This window comes from Daphnia pulicaria, chromosome 8 (genome assembly GCF_021234035.1).
Source record: "Daphnia pulicaria isolate SC F1-1A chromosome 8, SC_F0-13Bv2, whole genome shotgun sequence".
NCBI lineage: Eukaryota > Metazoa > Arthropoda > Branchiopoda > Diplostraca > Daphniidae > Daphnia > Daphnia pulicaria.
Window position 1 is genome coordinate 6,945,786 of NC_060920.1, and position 17,371 is coordinate 6,963,156.

The 17,371-nt window shown below is 39.1% G+C and overlaps 2 protein-coding genes across 2 annotated transcripts; both read right to left on the minus strand.

The window, feature by feature from the left end:
• Positions 1–7,307: 7,307 nt before the first annotated feature.
• On the minus strand, positions 7,308–10,775 carry LOC124312001 (chorion peroxidase-like). The gene is made up of 12 exons (XM_046776386.1): positions 10,628–10,775; positions 10,298–10,556; positions 10,093–10,217; positions 9,876–10,027; positions 9,600–9,808; positions 9,370–9,543; positions 8,882–9,265; positions 8,458–8,803; positions 8,215–8,391; positions 7,804–8,153; positions 7,638–7,743; positions 7,308–7,578 (listed from the first exon to the last, which is right to left on the minus strand). The coding sequence occupies exons 2-12, from the start codon at positions 10,521–10,523 to the stop codon at positions 7,512–7,514; spliced, it is 2,316 nt and encodes a 771-aa protein (XP_046632342.1). The 5' UTR covers positions 10,524–10,556; positions 10,628–10,775; the 3' UTR covers positions 7,308–7,511.
• A 971-nt stretch (positions 10,776–11,746) lies between these two features.
• LOC124311999 lies at positions 11,747–17,253 on the minus strand. The gene is made up of 10 exons (XM_046776385.1): positions 17,040–17,253; positions 15,810–16,968; positions 15,610–15,740; positions 15,284–15,535; positions 15,095–15,201; positions 14,765–15,032; positions 14,400–14,692; positions 13,703–14,332; positions 12,610–13,630; positions 11,747–12,540 (listed from the first exon to the last, which is right to left on the minus strand). Exons 1-10 carry the CDS (start codon positions 17,109–17,111, stop codon positions 11,977–11,979), a joined length of 4,497 nt encoding a protein of 1,498 aa, XP_046632341.1. The 5' UTR covers positions 17,112–17,253; the 3' UTR covers positions 11,747–11,976.
• Between the last annotated feature and the right edge of the window lie 118 nt (positions 17,254–17,371).

The window sequence follows — 17,371 nt, forward strand, 5'->3', positions numbered from 1 at the left end:
CTTAACTTAAACAGTTGAGACATGCTGTAATCATAATTATAAGGTCTTAGAGGGATAACGGTGACACTTCAGAACTTCCAGATTTCCGCAGTAAACGTCACGATCCTCTGCAACTGATGAAAGAACTACATTATATATTTAAGAAAGTCTTTTATTTTCTTTCCATTAAATTTACTCTCAGACTTCAGTAAAACACACCACAACGAAAGAATCATAATATGAATCAATAAAAATTGAAAAGACAGTCTTGCTAACCACCGCCATGGTGCGCACTAATCGAAAAGTGACACAAGGTTTTACTGCGAATACTTTGCAACGTTAAAAAAACAAATGATAACAAATAAAACTAGTAAAAAAATGAATCGAAAAACTCCTTAACCCTTCCCCTTGGAAACACATGTTAAGCACGCAACTGGCACCGTTAAATAAACAGTGACTCGTCCTCGCGTGTTTTTCCTCAGTGTCTCTTTACGTCAGATAAACGTCTTTTTCACATCACCAACTGGTATAACCGCAGTGGCTTGCGAGAAATAAAAAAAATTCAAATTAGTATTCGCGATGGATCAAATCCAAGGAGCTATATGTGACCAAAAATGTCCAAGATTGCTCCCACAACGCGGATAGAATTTGGTTATTTCTCGGAATCTGGTTTCCTGGTTCTATTCCTTGAGGAAAAATGCTGTTTGCTCAGGAAGATTCAACGAAGGTTGAGCCCCTGCTCACCGAAACGACCATGAGTAACGTATTAACATCATTGTCGTTCACATTTTTTTATTTCTTCGTGGTACTTGCTTTTGTCTGATTTATTATACATTGTCTTACCTTTTTACAGGAAAGACTAATTGACGGACCTGTTTGGTATGGTTGGCGGGCAAGTCTTGATGCTGTTGTCATCAAGTCTAAAATGAGGCTGATGTCATCTACAACAACTATTTGTTGTTATAGCAGACGACCATCACGAGAATACGCCATCACATCATTTGCTAAGTAATTCATTTTTAATTTCGTTTTTAATTTCATTATTATTTTATATTTCATAAAGCTTCAGCTAGTTCATAACTTATATTGCTGTAAAACAAGGATAAATGAATGGAGTCTTGAAAACCAACAATTGGTTATAATTCGTTTTTGACGATGGGAAAATTTGTCTCCACGTCATGGACGCAGTGCTAGAGAATTGTGCTATGTCTAAGTACAGATTTTAAAACAAAATTTGTTTGGTCTTATGGTTATCTCTGTGATAAATTTCTAAGCCATCGGTATGTCGACGATATTTCTTAAAATTTTTGTTAAAATGGTTTTAAAAAACCAAGGAGCTGAACGCGGCAGGAGTTTTTCTCGGTTTTTAGAGTACAGTTTGCACAAAGACATCCAAAGAAGCAAAGGATGCACAAATGTGTACCTTTTCCTCTCCAATATAGGAGTGCTTTGTGTTTGTGCCTTACATTTATTCATTTATTTTTTTATCTTGTAAAATGCATTTAAATAAACAACGACGTTTTGTAATAAAATTTCTATTTCAGTAGAAAAATCAAATCGTTGTGATGGTCACCGCACAAAAACGCGTATTGTACGCCGCACAATAATTGCAAATGGAATAGAGTCAGTACGAGGCATGTGGCAACACCAGGGAAATTTCAGGATAACAACGTAGCGTAACAGACTGCACGCAAAAAATTTATGAAGTATGGCGCAAAGCAATATTCCGATTTTGGGGTGGCGAAACGGGAGGAAATTCTTTGTTCGAAAATACTGCCATTTTTCCCCCATATCCTTAAGTCATGCCGTGGGTAGGGACAGGCCATGCGACATATTTTTACTGTGTGATCCAATATTGATAATCCATGAAAAAATTGAGGGTGTCTGGTGTGGACTTAGGTCACTAATAAGAGATAATATGATATTCCTAAGCTATAACTTCCACCAAATTAAAATTAAAACATAGAGAGATATTTTGCTAAACCCACTTTCACGGATGATTGTATATTATTTAAGTCACAATTTAATTTCATTTACCAGGTCGCAAGCATACATTTATAATAGAAAACTAATGAAATATTTTTAAAATTTTATAACCGAACAATTATTGAATGTGTGTTCCAAAAACCGATTACAGTTTTAAATGCTACGATTATTACCAGGATAACTTGGATGTCACATGGGCAGTTGGAAAAAGATTGGGCATCAAAAGTGCTATTGAGATGATACTGAACAAACAATCTAGCATATTTTATTACACTTCAGTAGGAGGCCTAGCAAATATTAGTGAACGGATGTAAAAAAAAAATTAAACAAATTACAATGACAGTAGATGACGGGACGACATTCAATATAATTCATATGATAATACATGTTTTTTTAATATCTAACAAGGAACAACCAGAGCCTTTTATGGCTCCGGCAGAGCTATGGACTCCTGGTCTCTTCTCGGCTGTGTTGGCTTCTCTATCCCGGGTTTAGGGTAAAAGTAGTTTCCGTCTGTGGCTTTATGAAAAGCGAAAACATATGTTATCAGGTTACTCTGAAGCTATGTGGGAAAGACTCTCAAATTAAAACGTATTCCTTATAGATATTTTTCACGCAGGTTTTTTTGTAATCTCTAAAGAGGTGTGTAGGATGTAATAGTTTTAATTTATATATTTATTCATTAACTATTTTCTTCTTGCTTATTTTTTAGCTTGATGTTTTGGTGAAGGAGTTACGTCGTCAAAACTTTGTTCCAGATCCACTTCTTGCGTGGAGGAGGAATAATGATGTCCACATGAAATGTAAATAGCAATGATGGCGAAAATGAAGCAATGATATCAATTGCAATTGCCCATCAGCTATCTTACAGAAGGAGGAAAAATTGAATGGTTGAGCGAACAATGCTGGAAGAATAGGGAATGGGAAAAACTTTCGAGAAAATTACCTGCAGAAATGTGGCTTAAAGACTTGAAAGACTTTTGGGTGAAGTATGGTGTGGATAATGGTTTTGAGTAGGAGAGTTGTTGATTAATGTCGACGAATTTAAGATCAACGTACGTCAATGATGATGAATTAGATAGTAAACTTTAAAAGTAATTAAATTTACTGTCTTTTTAAAAATATGTTTCAGTTTGTAACTATTGTCTTGTTTTGTGATAAATGTTAACTACTTTTACCCTTTGATTCATTCAAAGTACTTGGTTTAATAGTAACAAGTTAAAAAAGAAATTCAAAATACAACACCAAGTACGGCTGGTGTTCAACAACAAAATATAAAGTACGGCTGGTGTTCGACAAAAAAATTCAAAATTCTTGGTGCAATAGTACTTTGAATTTTTTTTTGGCACCCTTTCTTGGTGCCGTGAATTTTTTAAATTTTAATTTGCACTTTCTTTTTTTCAGATGGTTGTCACAGCCGAGCAAATGGCGGCGGCCCTAACGGTGACCGTCAACACTCCCGAGAAAATAGAGGTTCGGAATATCCTCCACTACCTTCCTCGGGTTTCAAATTTCACGGTGCAGTGTTTGCACCATCAAGAGAGCTGCAAGTTTTGCTCCAAAGAATCTTTCCAGAGCTGGTGGTGGGACGGGAAAAGGAGTTAAACCACATCGTTGCCCACCACCCGTGGGTATTTCAATTGATAAGGTTTAAAAAAAAATAATATTAATTAAATTTAAAAATTGATTCTTTTTTTTAGGAAAGGATCATTGAAGTGCCCGGTTGGAATGGGCGGGAGGAGGAGTTAATGGCCATTGCAGACGCCGTAGACCGATGCCCACACAACCGTCGTCACCAACCTATATCCGACGGGATAAAGAGGCTCAAAACGAGGTTCACGCAGCCAAGAAGAGGAAGCGAGACGCGGTGAAGGAAGCCAAAATACAGCTAGTAAAAAAACTAAGGTCCAGCCGCTTTAGCGCGAAGAGTTCGAGCGTAAACGCCGACGGATTGAAGCTTCGCAGCAGGTTTTAACTCAGGGCAACATGGTAGACCTGAGTACGGGTCCGTTTGTCACACGAAGCGCGAACACGATACTAGTTTGTTGCTTCAAACACCAATTGAATCCCAAATAACTAACCCAGTCCTTAAACAGAATAAGAAGATCAAGAAGGAGAACAAGCCTTACTTAAAGGTTGATCTTGAAATGGTTAAGCATCACTTGTTTTTGTTTGTCAACTGTACAGTAAAAAATCCAACTTTCAAATTTCGTTTCAAGGATAATATGACACATGTTGGATTCTTTGATTTTTTGAAATGTAGACCGAGTGAAAGTTTTTTCAATGAGGTATGAAATAAGCATGATTTAATAAGTCATTTCTATTACTTATTTATCATTTATAACCTGGAAATGTCGTTGGAGTTCTTTACATTGTTTAATTTTCATTGGCGATACCATAATCAGGAGTTCAGGATAGTAGCCTAGTAGAGAATTTCTATAAGGAATTTCTCACGTTATCTTAAAGCCCCCCCCCCAAAGAACCCTTTCATTAATCTCATTTTCTAAAGTTATTCATCTTTAAAATTGACCCTGAGACGCAAGCCTTTTTTGTAAAAGGTTTTGACTCCTTTGAATATTTGTGTCACCTATTTTCGTTAGCACTCATCTCCAGGACACAAAGAAGTGAAAGACTGAGAACGTTCCCAACTACGACTGAGAAGATGCTCCAGGGCGATGCTCGTAACTGCCACCAGGTTCGCACTCTTTTCTCCTCTTTTCTCTACAAATCTGCGCATGCGCAGACTTGGTCGCGTGGTATTAATCGACCAATGGGAGAGTTTCTTTTGGTATGAATGGTCCCTTACTTCAGAAAACGTGACCAAGCCTTTGGGTATCTGCTCATGCGCAGATCGAACCCTCGTAACCAAGAGAAAAGGGGAGATCCCCCCCCCCACTTTAAAACGGACCCCACGCCATTTTTGGGGGGCGGTCCTTTAAATGTGATGAATATTGCTCTTTTTCCCCCGCCCACCAAATATGGGGTGGGGTCCGTTTTAAAGTGGGGGAGCTAATCTCATCTTTGAAGTGAGATTACGAGGGGGGATTTCAAAAATAAAAAATAAAATACCACGAGAATCAGCGTGAAAAACGGATTCTAATTATATTTTTTTTTTAAGGGAATCCCTTATTCATACAAGGACCCCATTATAAATTGAAAAAAACGGGCATCATGTCAAGCAGTGCCACTAGCGGTTGGTGACATAAATTTAGAGGGCTAACCGTGGGAAATTTGAAACTTGGAAATGGCTCACCTTCCCGATATGACTCGGCGATGGTCATCATGAAGAAAGCGGGGCTGCTGCGGGGCATTACAAAGATAAAAGATTGATTTCTTTTCCGTTCCATTTTGTTTTATTTTTATTTTTAAAGAGAGTTTGTAATTGATTATCAATTTCAAAAAATTAATCGATTTTCAGAAAAAAATTTCCGAAAAAGTAATCGTTTAATATCTCATAGAAATCCGTAGTGGCGGGGCTGCAATCTTTATGTGTACGTCCAAAGAGCGCTCTTGTTATTGCATGAATTTTGAATTTGAAAAAAAAAACAAAAAAAACATTACAATAGGGCCCTATTAAATAAATTTTCTTTTTCAATTCAACAAACATATTTTGCAATAGCCTGCAAATTCGACATACTTACATTTACAATTTTGTATATTTTACAGTAGGCACCAAAAGTGTCCGGACACCCGAGAGAACCTTATGAGAAACCGCTGTTTTCGCAAGGCGAAAAAGTGGTTAAATTTTCATTCGATTTGAATATGAACATTTTTTCGTAGGTTCTCTCGGAACCGGGAACAACCCTAATTTTTTTTTTTATTTTAAAATAATGGAAAGGGTAGGTTTTTTGTCCGAGGAAAAAGTGTCCGGACAGTAGAGAGGCCCATGTATAAATCGGCTATCTTTAGGTTCAAATTGTGCCTCACTGGGAAATGCTAGAGAAACGCAAACGGTCTTAAAAAAAAGATCTGCGTTTCTTCTATGGTACCCGTGAGTCACGATTTTTTTAAGCGAAATCAGTAAAAACTGCAAAAGAATGAAAAGAGTACTGAAAAGGGAATATTAGGAATGAATAAGAAGCGGTAAATAATTTATTAATTAGTTGTCTCATACATGTCTTGAAGAAGATATCTTCCATACATGACATTAAACTATTGCAAAGATATCTATAGGATAGCTATCTAATAGATGTATTCCTGTCTGAACGATATCTTAAAGATATCTTGTTCTACTAGGGAGGACAGTCGAATTCGTCGGCTAGGGAGGAGGAGGGGGGAAACGTTGACTTCTGGATCACGGTCTAACAGGAGAGGTAGACAAACGCCCTATCCCTCTGATCAGCCGGAATAATCAAGGGACTTAGAAGCTTCCTTAAAACTCCGCTTGGATCGTAGGCGTAGCTTGGTCACAACTCTTCAATGCTGCCATTGCCACCAATTGCCGCTGGCGGCTTAGGGTGGAATTCCCCGAATACATAGAAGGAGGGGGTAGAGGGAGACTGTGCAACACACAACAGCTGGTGACCAACCTACGCCCGCGATCCAAGCGGCATTTTAAGGAACCTTCTAAGTCCCTTGATTAGTCTGCTGCCATGGCGTTAGTCTACCTCTCCTGTTAGACCGTGGCTGGACTTTACTTAGAGTAACCGATCTCCTTATCTCTGGACCAGGATGTGTAACAGCTTTTTTTACGTGAAACCCGAAATCGTTTCTACTGAAAACTGATTTCACGGTGAAATAGAGCATGAATAGCTCTATTTAATTGCAGACGACTGGACTAAATGATATGGTGCAAAATACAATAGCAATCATCAGACTCAAGTGTGTAACAGAATTTTGACACCTAGTGGTAGTGTTTCGTATATGGCAAAGCTGCTTTACGGCTCGCTTTTTTCAAATTTCAATGCAAACAAATAAACAATTAACAATAACATCTTACTTTGATTAAGCATTGGGAAGTAGGCCTAACAATTTTAGTCAAAAATGAGAACTGGACTTAAAAATTATAAGACTAAACTAGCAACTGATTGGTGATCTCGTTTAAACTTTGAAAAAACCTTAAAAAAGCTGTGTTAAGGACTTACGACCGAATCCAACAGCGTGGCTATACCATCTCTTTTTAGACCATGATTAGACTGATCAGAGATTGATCACGTCCGTCTGGTGTTTACTATAATTGTTTGTCACTCTGATTTGTTCGTCGTCAAGCGTGCTCAGATGATGAAATTGCTTGAAAATTCTTTATTTTAGTTAATTAATAACAGAATCGACACTTAAGAAAAACCAAAGAAATCATGCAAGCATCTACTGCCAGATGTTGCCGAACGTAAATAATGTAATCATTTATGATTGAATAATGTATTTTATAAATTTGTTAGTAATTAAGTGTACCGTTCATATCATAGATACAGCCACTAGTGTCATTAATGTGATTAAATAAATGTTATTCACTGTTCAAGAAATCATTCATATATCTTAAAAGGGGCTGTACAATGTTAGGGTTGGTTATTTATACAAAAGTCGAAGCGCTGATTAGCCAATGCCAATTACTGTTTCCATGCAGCAAGATTCATGCGAGGAATCATCGGAGATTTACAGTTGACGCGAAGATTCCTACGGAATGAAGAAATAGTAAACCATAACAGTCAAGACTTTCAAATAAATCTTCTTACGTGGGAGATGGTTGGCGTAATACCAATGGCTGAATGTTAATGATTTGATCCGCATTGTCGCAAATTACTGCAGCTAAACTCATTCGACGGATCTCCTGTAGTTGCGCTGCAAAATTGAAATTTAGATTCTCAACAGAATCGTAAAACTATGTGAGCAGTTTCATACCTGGTGAGAATGAGCTAGGATGTCCCCCGTGCTCGAAAAAAAAGCGATCACCTTCCTTTAAACGAGCAAACTGATCAGCAATGATACAGGAGAAAACTGGACCGAGCATTGAACCAGGCAAATGACTTTCAACAAGACCACCAATGAAAAGGTCAATGTCGTCGACTGAGCGGTAAACTGAAGCCAAACGATCCACCACTGAACGATCCATGATTGTCAAGAGCTCCTGAAAGTTAGTCACACGGGGTAAACCACAGACTTGACGATACGTATTATAACCTGGGAGACCGTGATCACGACCACGCCAAATGTTTAATGAAACAAGGTCAAATCCGAAATCACGTTTAGCGCTATAAATAAAAGAAACACGTTAGGATATGAGACAAATTACTCAACGTTAGCCATTTATACCTTTGGAAGAGGTGATTCGTTACGTCCTCAGAGACCCACTCGTCCATATTTTGGGGCCACTGATCAACCAGACCACGTAATACAGCGTCCATAAGACCAGCTTGACGCAGCAAGTGTGGATTATCGAACCAGTGTCTCATCAATTCCACCCGAACCGTACCATCTTCCGCCACTAAACTATATCAATATGAAGATTAAGCTTAGATGATTATAATTACGGTAATAGTTTTTTAGATTACATACTTCATTGCACCTTGGATGAGCGAGTGTCCCATTCGGAAAGCAGCCGCGCCAAATTCGTTAGTAATAGATGGATTAACATTTTCGTCGTAACTAGGTGAGTAGCCAGATGTCTGTGGTGTTAATCCGTAGGTATCCATTGTCAGTCGACCGAGTAAAGTGGGCAAGAATTCGTTATAGGTGATGTGCTGCATTAAGGCACCAACAATTCGTCGAGCTTCGAGATACAGGATTTCGTCGTTCCATTGAGGGTTGAGAGCAGCCAACGCTGAAGCCAAAAAATTATGTTGACGAAGGAATAGGATGTGCAAAGCAGTCAGTCCCATAATCTGATTCACACGTGTATCACCTGTACAGCGTAAATCAAGAAACAAATTAGATTTAAAAATCAAACCTTCATTGGAAATTTTTAAAAATTTGAGAATACCTGATACAAAACAAGCAAAGCCATTGGTACGAATGCAGCCTCTAGCTTGAGGATTTTGAGGAAGATAAGGACGGCCCTCGATAACCGAAATTTTCAAGAGTCCTCCAACGAACTCACGTAAACTGGAAGCGATATCTGGTGATGGTCCATATATGTGCGACGCATCAATAAAGTGGGTAAGCTGATTCATTTGCTCCGCATAACCAACTCGGCAATCTAACCGAGGAGCAATCATGGATCGAACGAAGTTCAAACACCTCACACCTCTAGGACCATAGAAGGGATCATTGATTGGAATATCAATCGGGAAACAGTGAGGATGGCGCATTTCAGGAGGAATGGTTCCACCCTCCCTAGTGCAGCATTCAATGTTTGATCTATTGGCTAAAATAAGAAATAGCAATTAATTTAAATCCTACACATCTAAAAACGATTCAAGCCAAAATATGAATAGATCGACTTGGTCTCGAAAAAAGGTTAGAATTTACCTGTACGAAAGACTGGAACGTGAATCATATCGTGATCCAAAAACTGCCCCCATTGCATAAGCATGTGCGTCATGTCTACCTTTGGGTGATTTTCGTCTGTGACTAGAACGCTCCTGACAACTCGCACACTGGGAAGCTCTTGACCAAATTTTCTAATTTTGGGTTCCCAAATACCTGAAAAATAAATTGCTATGTAATTTGTACAGACATAAGACAATTAACCAATGTACCGTCATCGTATTCCGGTGGGGCCAGTCGTTCTAACGGCGATAAAGCACTTCCCCAGGAAGGTTGTCGTAGGTTATTACATGTTCCGTCAAAAGATCGATATTTAATCGGTACACAAGCAGGGAGTATGGGGCACGTGTCTCCGAGTAAACTCAACCGTGTGTCGATCGCCTGGAGTCCAAGTCCGGCCTGTTCCGGTGAAAGTCTCAAACTGCGACGAAAAAGTAAAAATTAATAGTAAAAAAATTCATACGCTTCCTTCGTCCAACCACAAGTACCTGTCCTGCAAACGTCGGGCGACATTGACCACCAAAAGAGCTCTTTCACCCTGGACGCCGGCCATTTCCAACGGAGCCATGTTGGAAGAGTGAGCCCAAGCCATTGAGTTAAAACTCATCGTCATTTGGTTACGACTGAGATTTTCCTCGATCTTAATTATAACAGAAGGGAATTAAAAATTTGAAACAATTAATTTGCCGATCTTGTTTTACTTACAACTTTCATGTGTATCAAATCTGTACGAGCTGCTCGGGCAGTATTTGCCAAAATTGCTGGTGGGACAGGTGTAAGAGGTGGAAGCAAGCGAATTATTGGAACCTCCGGGTATTTGATGGCAGTGGCTATTTCAAATAATCACAAAAATTTAATTTTTCGAAAAACTTTTATCAACGATACAATAAGAATTGGCAATTTAACTTACATTTAACGTGAACAACATCAGGGCAGCAGAGACCGACGACTCCTCGAGGATCCGAGCAAGGTTTCGGTGGAAGTGCATTTAATTCGGCATACCAAACAGAACACTGTGAAGTCGGTTTGCATGCAAACTGGTTGCCACATACACCATTCGGTAAGATGCTAATGGCATTAGGACTAGGAGGAAGAGCCCAAACCACAGTGGGTAACAACAGTAAAATCCACCACATTTTGAAATAAAATGCCTTTTTAAGAATAAAATTCTAAACAAATTAAAAAGTTATTTATTCAAAACAATATTGAAAAAATAAGTAGAATATTCGATTAAACTTACACTCTTCTCTTTAAAATTAAGTTGAAATCTAAAACAGGAGCTAGTGCAGAGGACTGCACCGGGTGAAAGATCCAAGACAACTGACTCTGTCGTTGCCAGAGATTTGCGTTTTATAAAAGAAAGTCCCGCTCGATGCTAATGAATCAGCTAAAATGAAAGTGGTGATGAAGGAGTTGCACGTGGATTGGAATGTCCTAATGAGCTTTCGATTGCCACCTTAGGAAGGGGTAAGCTTTTTTTTTTGTCTCCCTGCCTCCTTTGTCTCGATTTGATATCGATGACAACATCAGGGAAGTAAATGGGCGCAAGCCTGGAGCCGATGTGTACCAAACCCTAGGATTTAATGAAGTTTTCTTTTACTTTATTTTAATGTTACGGAGTAATATTGATAGCAGAAAGAGATAAGTACCGTATGACCTTTTGCAGTTCAGACACTAGACAGATCGCATGATGTCACGTACTCCAATATTTTATCCTTAAGCGTTATTTTTATTGTCCTTTCACTTTTCACCTGGGGATATTTAAAAAACGCCATATTTATTTCCTGAAAATCGATTAGCCTGATATTTAACTGTATCAAGGATATTCAGTCTTTGCTAAATGACATCAGAATTGATAATATATTATTTTTGTAAAGCAAATCTTGTCGTCATCAAGAGAAATCCTTTGGTCTGATTACAGTATTTACCTCTTGTTCACATGTCATTTGCTTCTAGTTTATTTATAGTAGGCACTTGCCTGACACGCGAATCTGTGCATACGAGCAATGTCAAAGGCAGAAACTAATTTAGCATAGTCGAAAGTAACTGTTGGTCGCTGGCATACGATTCTCCAGGAAAAGCCATTTAGGATTTGCCAATCAAATATCCTTTCACGTCAAACAAACAAGTGGTCACCACTTTCTCCCGTTTCTGGTCCCCATCACGCAACACGCGAAACTACCCATGACACATAAACACGCAGGCTCTACCGCTTTGTGGAAGTCGGGTCATGTATCAAACGTAATTAATTTAAGGTAAAATATTCCGTTAGGCAGGGGAAAAAGGACAAATGACCCAGATTTTCGCACGACACGCACAGGTAAGTGGGTGCAATGAATGTCACAACGCAAAGCGTGCATGAAGTGGAGAAAGACAAACTGTATGCTCGCAGAAAACGTATGGGTCTCTGCTCTAGTAGTACATGTAACAAAACAAATGTACATTATGCGTTCAACAATGCCTTCATTCAACTTGGACGGAAGACGAAAGTTTCCGAGTTTCGCCATTTCTAGCGGGTTGACCGACTCTAAAAAAAAAAGTGGTATTAGACGTGACATGCAAATGAGAGAAAAAGGGAAAGGCCCAATTTCATTTCCTCGTAGAACGCGTCGTCCGTTTAGGTCGGGTTTCTTTCGTTTCCGTGTTTTCGGGGTTAATCTTGGTGGCCGCAAGCTTGGAGCTTAAATCAGCCACTTCCAAATCTTTTTTAGATGATGATGAAGCCAATCTGGACTTGAAAAATTTCTTTTCCACTGGGGCGGAAGCAGCCGGCTGCTGTGGGTCTAGGTCAGCCTCCGCTTTGGCTTTACTCGAGGATGCGGTTTTTCCGGGAGGTTTAGTTTTATCGGCAGCAGATCGTTTTTCTTTTTCTGGTCGGATGTCCAAATCTTCGCTTTTCGAATCAGAAGACTTCAAATTCTTACGCTTAGAATACGTCTTTACAACAGGCGGAACGGTAAACTCCGCGGTGGGAGATGGCATTTCTTGTGTCTTCTTCTTGACAACTGCTTTTGTTTTCTTCGGCGCTTTAACCGTCGGAGGAGTTGGCGGAAGTAGGTCACTATCGCTGTCGCTCGAATATATAATAGCTTTTTGGGGTTTGCCTAATCGGCGACGAGAGAAGCCTCCATCGCTATCCTCGTCGTCATCGATCTATGAGAATATGAAAAGGTTGATGTGTCATTAATTGAGCAGTCAATGTAAAAGAGGTTATTAACTTACAGTGATCGTATCGTCGATTTTAACGGCCATCAGATTTCGCCGCACACGTCGCGGAGCCGGAATTTCCAACGGCTTTCTGAGACCAAAGGCTGGAGTCTTGGGAGCTAGACCCCCCTCTAAAATGATGATATCGTCGTCCTCCTCTTCAACCATAATCTTACATTTCTGTTCTGGAGTAGTGAAACAAGTAGGCTGCTGAAGGGAGATTGTGGCGATTGCCGATGTCAATTTCATAACTCGATGTTCCAGCGGCCCCAAATAGAAGTCGTACATGACGGCTTTTACTGGATCCAATAACTCTGAAAGTGGAATGGTGGTAGATTCGGTGACTAGCCGGTGCATCGCATTTTCCAAGAATAGTTCCATGCCAGTTACGACGGGCGGCTGAAACCAATGCATTTTGTACTGCGCCCATGTTTCATTGATTTTCAAACAGTCAGGTACTTCGAATAGTCTCTTCGACGATTTTTTCGCGGCAACCGGTTTTGTTGAACTCCTCAGACGAGAGCATATCGACTGGACTAGCTGACGCCCCTTGAGGAAGTCTTCGGTTGCTAGGTCTTGAAAGCCAAGCAAACTCCATAGTTTCGATTGGACCGACAGAGCAGCGATGCGAATTGACATTGTCAGTTCACCGGAACAAATTAAGCAAATGCAGTCGGAGATATGTTGTGGGAAGATGCCGTCGGATACTTCTCTTGCCTTTGTGTTTGGTGACGCACCTTGATGGTTTAAAGGTAACTGCAGTGCGCGTTGTGTTGCGTCCTGCTGCACTTGGATTGGAATCTCAGGAACATTTCGGGAAGCAATTCCTTTCCGCCGATCAGTTTTGAGTTGTACGGGTGACGCGGGAGTTTCAAAAGATTTCTTCCCAGCCGAAGGCGCAATGTTCTCTGAATCCGGAATAACTGGTGGTGCTACACCCATCAGGTGGCAGATAAGAACCAACTTGGATTGACAGTCGATGGTGTTATCGAGCATCAAATCTAAGTTACAAAGTACCAAGAGCGCTTCAGCTGTCCTGTTCGTGAAATAATAAAAATTTTAAATTGTATTGTGAATTTTCATATCTAGAATAAAAAATTCGCGTTACCTGAGAACTGACACATGTTTCTGTGCTGCATTTAGAGCTTCTTTTAGAAAGAAACGAGCCTCTCTTGGAGCAGCAATGTACAAATAAATACGAGAAATGTTGATGGCGGCAACAAGAAAATTCCCCAGAATATTCCACTCTTGTCCGTAATAATCCCAACCATACTGCTGAGCATAGCCTACATACCCTCTAAGTGTTGCGTAAGCCGATTGCCCAGCTTTTACACCGGCTTGGACGGGCCCGATGTCATCCGATGGTGGGATGTGGCTCAGTTCTTCAGGCAAGACGGCCAGCAGACTTCGAAGTAAATTGGCTTGTGAAATTAACAGTAGTATGCTTTTCGTTGGTGATTCGGTGTTTATCGATGAAGATTGCAAGACTTGCTCATCGAGAATTTGCCAGGCTTCTGCAAAATTATGTTGTAAATATTGGAACCACGCCCAGCTCAAGTGGAAGAAAAGTTGATCCTGAGTAACCAACTCTTTTTTCTCTACCAATTCTTTGCAGCGTAATAGAACACAGTTTTCAACTTTCCATCCCAGTCTGAGCAATTGTGATGCAGAAAGCACCAATTCCTCATTTGAATTTACCGATTCCGCCAATTTAAGCGAAAGAGACCATGCACGGGCACTAAAAAAATAAAAAGAATAAATAAATACCTTAGCAAATAAAACTTCAACTATAACAACTCGATTACCTGAAGAAACTGTTGCCGATAAGGCTAAAGTAGTAGCCCAGAGATTTAAGGCAAGTAAAAATGATGTTGCTGTATTGATCCGGCGACCAACCAAACTGTACTAGTTCTTCCCACTGCTGAAGGCATTTAACCATCCATTCTTGATTTTTTAGCTCCAGCTCCAATTTCAGATAAGAATAGGAAACTGCGTCTACTGATGTTCCATCACTTTGCAAGTTTGTGCCATCTTCTCCTGATTGAACCTCTACGTTCGAACTACTTTGAATCAGGGGTCCAAGTGATTCCATTTCTTCCTGCAGTTCAGCAATGAATAAAAATACTGTTTAAAAAAAGTGTTAGAAAATTATTACTACTAGAATTCATACTTCCGTCTTCTTCTTCAAAATTTCTTGTTGGCTAACGAAAAGTTCCAGATAAGCCAATGCGATGTATACTTGTCCCTGAGATTTGCAATCGGCCATCGTAGTCTGCCCTGATAATTTTTCTATGGCTTTCTTGGCCGCTTTATGCCTTTGAACGAAATCGTCTCCTTTGCGAGAGAGAAAAAAACTAGAAACTCCTTTTTGGAAAGGGGATTTTGCCAATGTTGATGCTTGTTGTGCTACGACGCTGAAAGCAGCTTTGGGCATTGGCCTAAATATTCAACGGTATAAATTAGTTGCTACGGATTTTGCTATGGAGCGTTTCAGACTAACCCTATTCGTTGATCGAGCATCCGATACTCTTCGAAAAGTAGTCTCCAAGCAGAGTCGTTATCGAATGTCACATTTATCTGCTTAAAAACATCTAAGACAGTCATTTTCTGTTCAATGTTTATAAATAAAAATTAAAAACGTTAAAAAAATGTACTAGACATGAACCTAAAATATTAGATTTTGAAATACCAGAAAACGTTCACAGGACGGAGTAGAACTTTGATTTTGATATATATATAGATTTGATTTAAATCGACTCCATGCCGCAAGCAAGTGTTGTTCAATGACTTTGCTCTTGCAACGAAATCTGATTTTTGCTTCACAATAGTCATAAAACTTTGAAAAACAAAGGGCAAAATCTTCTATTATGCCATCCCAATCACGAGCAGCTTTGCGGTTATCGTAGAGTACCATAAATCGCGAGGAAAAAGAAGTTGGTAACTTAAAAAAAATAAATAAATAAATAACAAATAATTCAGAAAAATGTCGGTTGATTAGCGAGAAAAAAAACTTACCTCTCCGCTGGAAACTTGTAGTTCTGACACATTAATAATGTGATACTCGAGCGCTTTGCGATAGTATTTGACAGCGTTTACGTGATCCGAATTGTGATTTGAAATTACTGCCAAGTTGTTTGCGAAATATTCTTTTCGTATGCAAAAAGTTAAGATATTGTAGAAGTAGTTTAATAAATTGAGAAACTGACATTATTTACCAGCATTAGAAAAGCAGTTGCTTGAACTTTTGCTCTGCTCCAGAATTCCTTGTTTGTAGAGCTTGTCTATTTCATGAATTACTCTTTGGCAAACAAATATCTTGGAAAAGTCGAGCTTAACCAAGTGTAAAGCAACAGAGAAAGCTCGTGTTAAACACGTGATTCTCAAGTTTATCGGTTCCATTTGCAAGTTGGCTTTGACGACCGCTCCTAGTCGATCACTTTCTTGACAGAAATATAGTAAAACGTTGAGCGTAGAGATGATTTGATTTGTTCGATTCCACTTCGTCTCCGCCGACTGGCTACGAACTACACAGGATGAGGAGCTCAAAGAAAGCATAGTGATTCGGATGAATACAATCTCAAAATCTTTGGTGAAGAAATTATTCCATTTTGGAAGGGAAAAATCAACTTCGTCGCTGGCGTCATCACTGTCTCCAAACAAGTTCAACACCAAATCAATTATGCTGAAAATTTGACAATGTTCTTGAATTTCCATGGCAAATAACTTGAGTTTGGAAGTTCGATCTTGATGCTGATTTGATGAATTTGATGAGAGCACCAAATAAGTCCACACTTGAAGTAATGATGAAACACAATATGATTCTTTTAGTTTGAGGTTATTGCAGTAAGAAAGTAACTCATCAAAAATAGATTCAGCCAGCTTGAATGAAGTGTTAGATGGTTCCTGCACATCAGTTATGAGTTTCTCAATTAATCGATTCCAGTGGGTACTTCCACCATGAACCAATATTAAAAGAGCCACACTCCTGTATGAGAAGCATAGTTCACTATTCACTTTGTTGGCAATTTTCCATATTTGAAGATAAACATTTGCTGCAATTGACTGAACATCATTCAGACTTTTGTCAGTCTTGCGTAAACAAACAAGAATTGTTTTTGACAACACACTGATCTCACTTTTATAAGAAGAAGTGAGTGAAAGTGTGACCAAATGATATAGGGATACTAATCCTTGAGTAAATTCTGAATCGTCAGCTGTTAGATCTTGAGATTGATCAAGAGTAGCACAACAATCTTGCATGAATTCCTTGACACTGTCTTCATCTTCTATGTTACTTGAATTAATTTTCAACTGAGTAACCAAGTATCTCATAAGCTTGAATGTTGTTCTGCCGTCTATAACTGTTTGATGCGCCTATGGAAAGAAAAACAATGTTAGAAACAAACATACTGGTATGCAAACAACATCATGTCAATATCCAATACCTTGAGTAAAGTGGCAGCTTTTTCAAAGTGCCTAGACTTCAAACATGTTGTTATTTCGTAGGAGGGGTTCATTTTACAATAATAATACAAATCAACACGTTAAACTAATGAATTTTAAGGACTAATTATTGAGAAAAATTCAGTTGTTCACTTCAAACTGCGCCATGTTGATAAAACTTTGAATATAAAAAAACGTTGCCAAGTCGGAGATTTACGCGTCACAACTTTCCGTTCGCAAACAAAATTTTCCTTTTTTACAAAACCACAGATAAAAACCTTTGTTATATATTCCACGTAAATTTGGAATTGTCATTTCTAATTATATTTAAAAT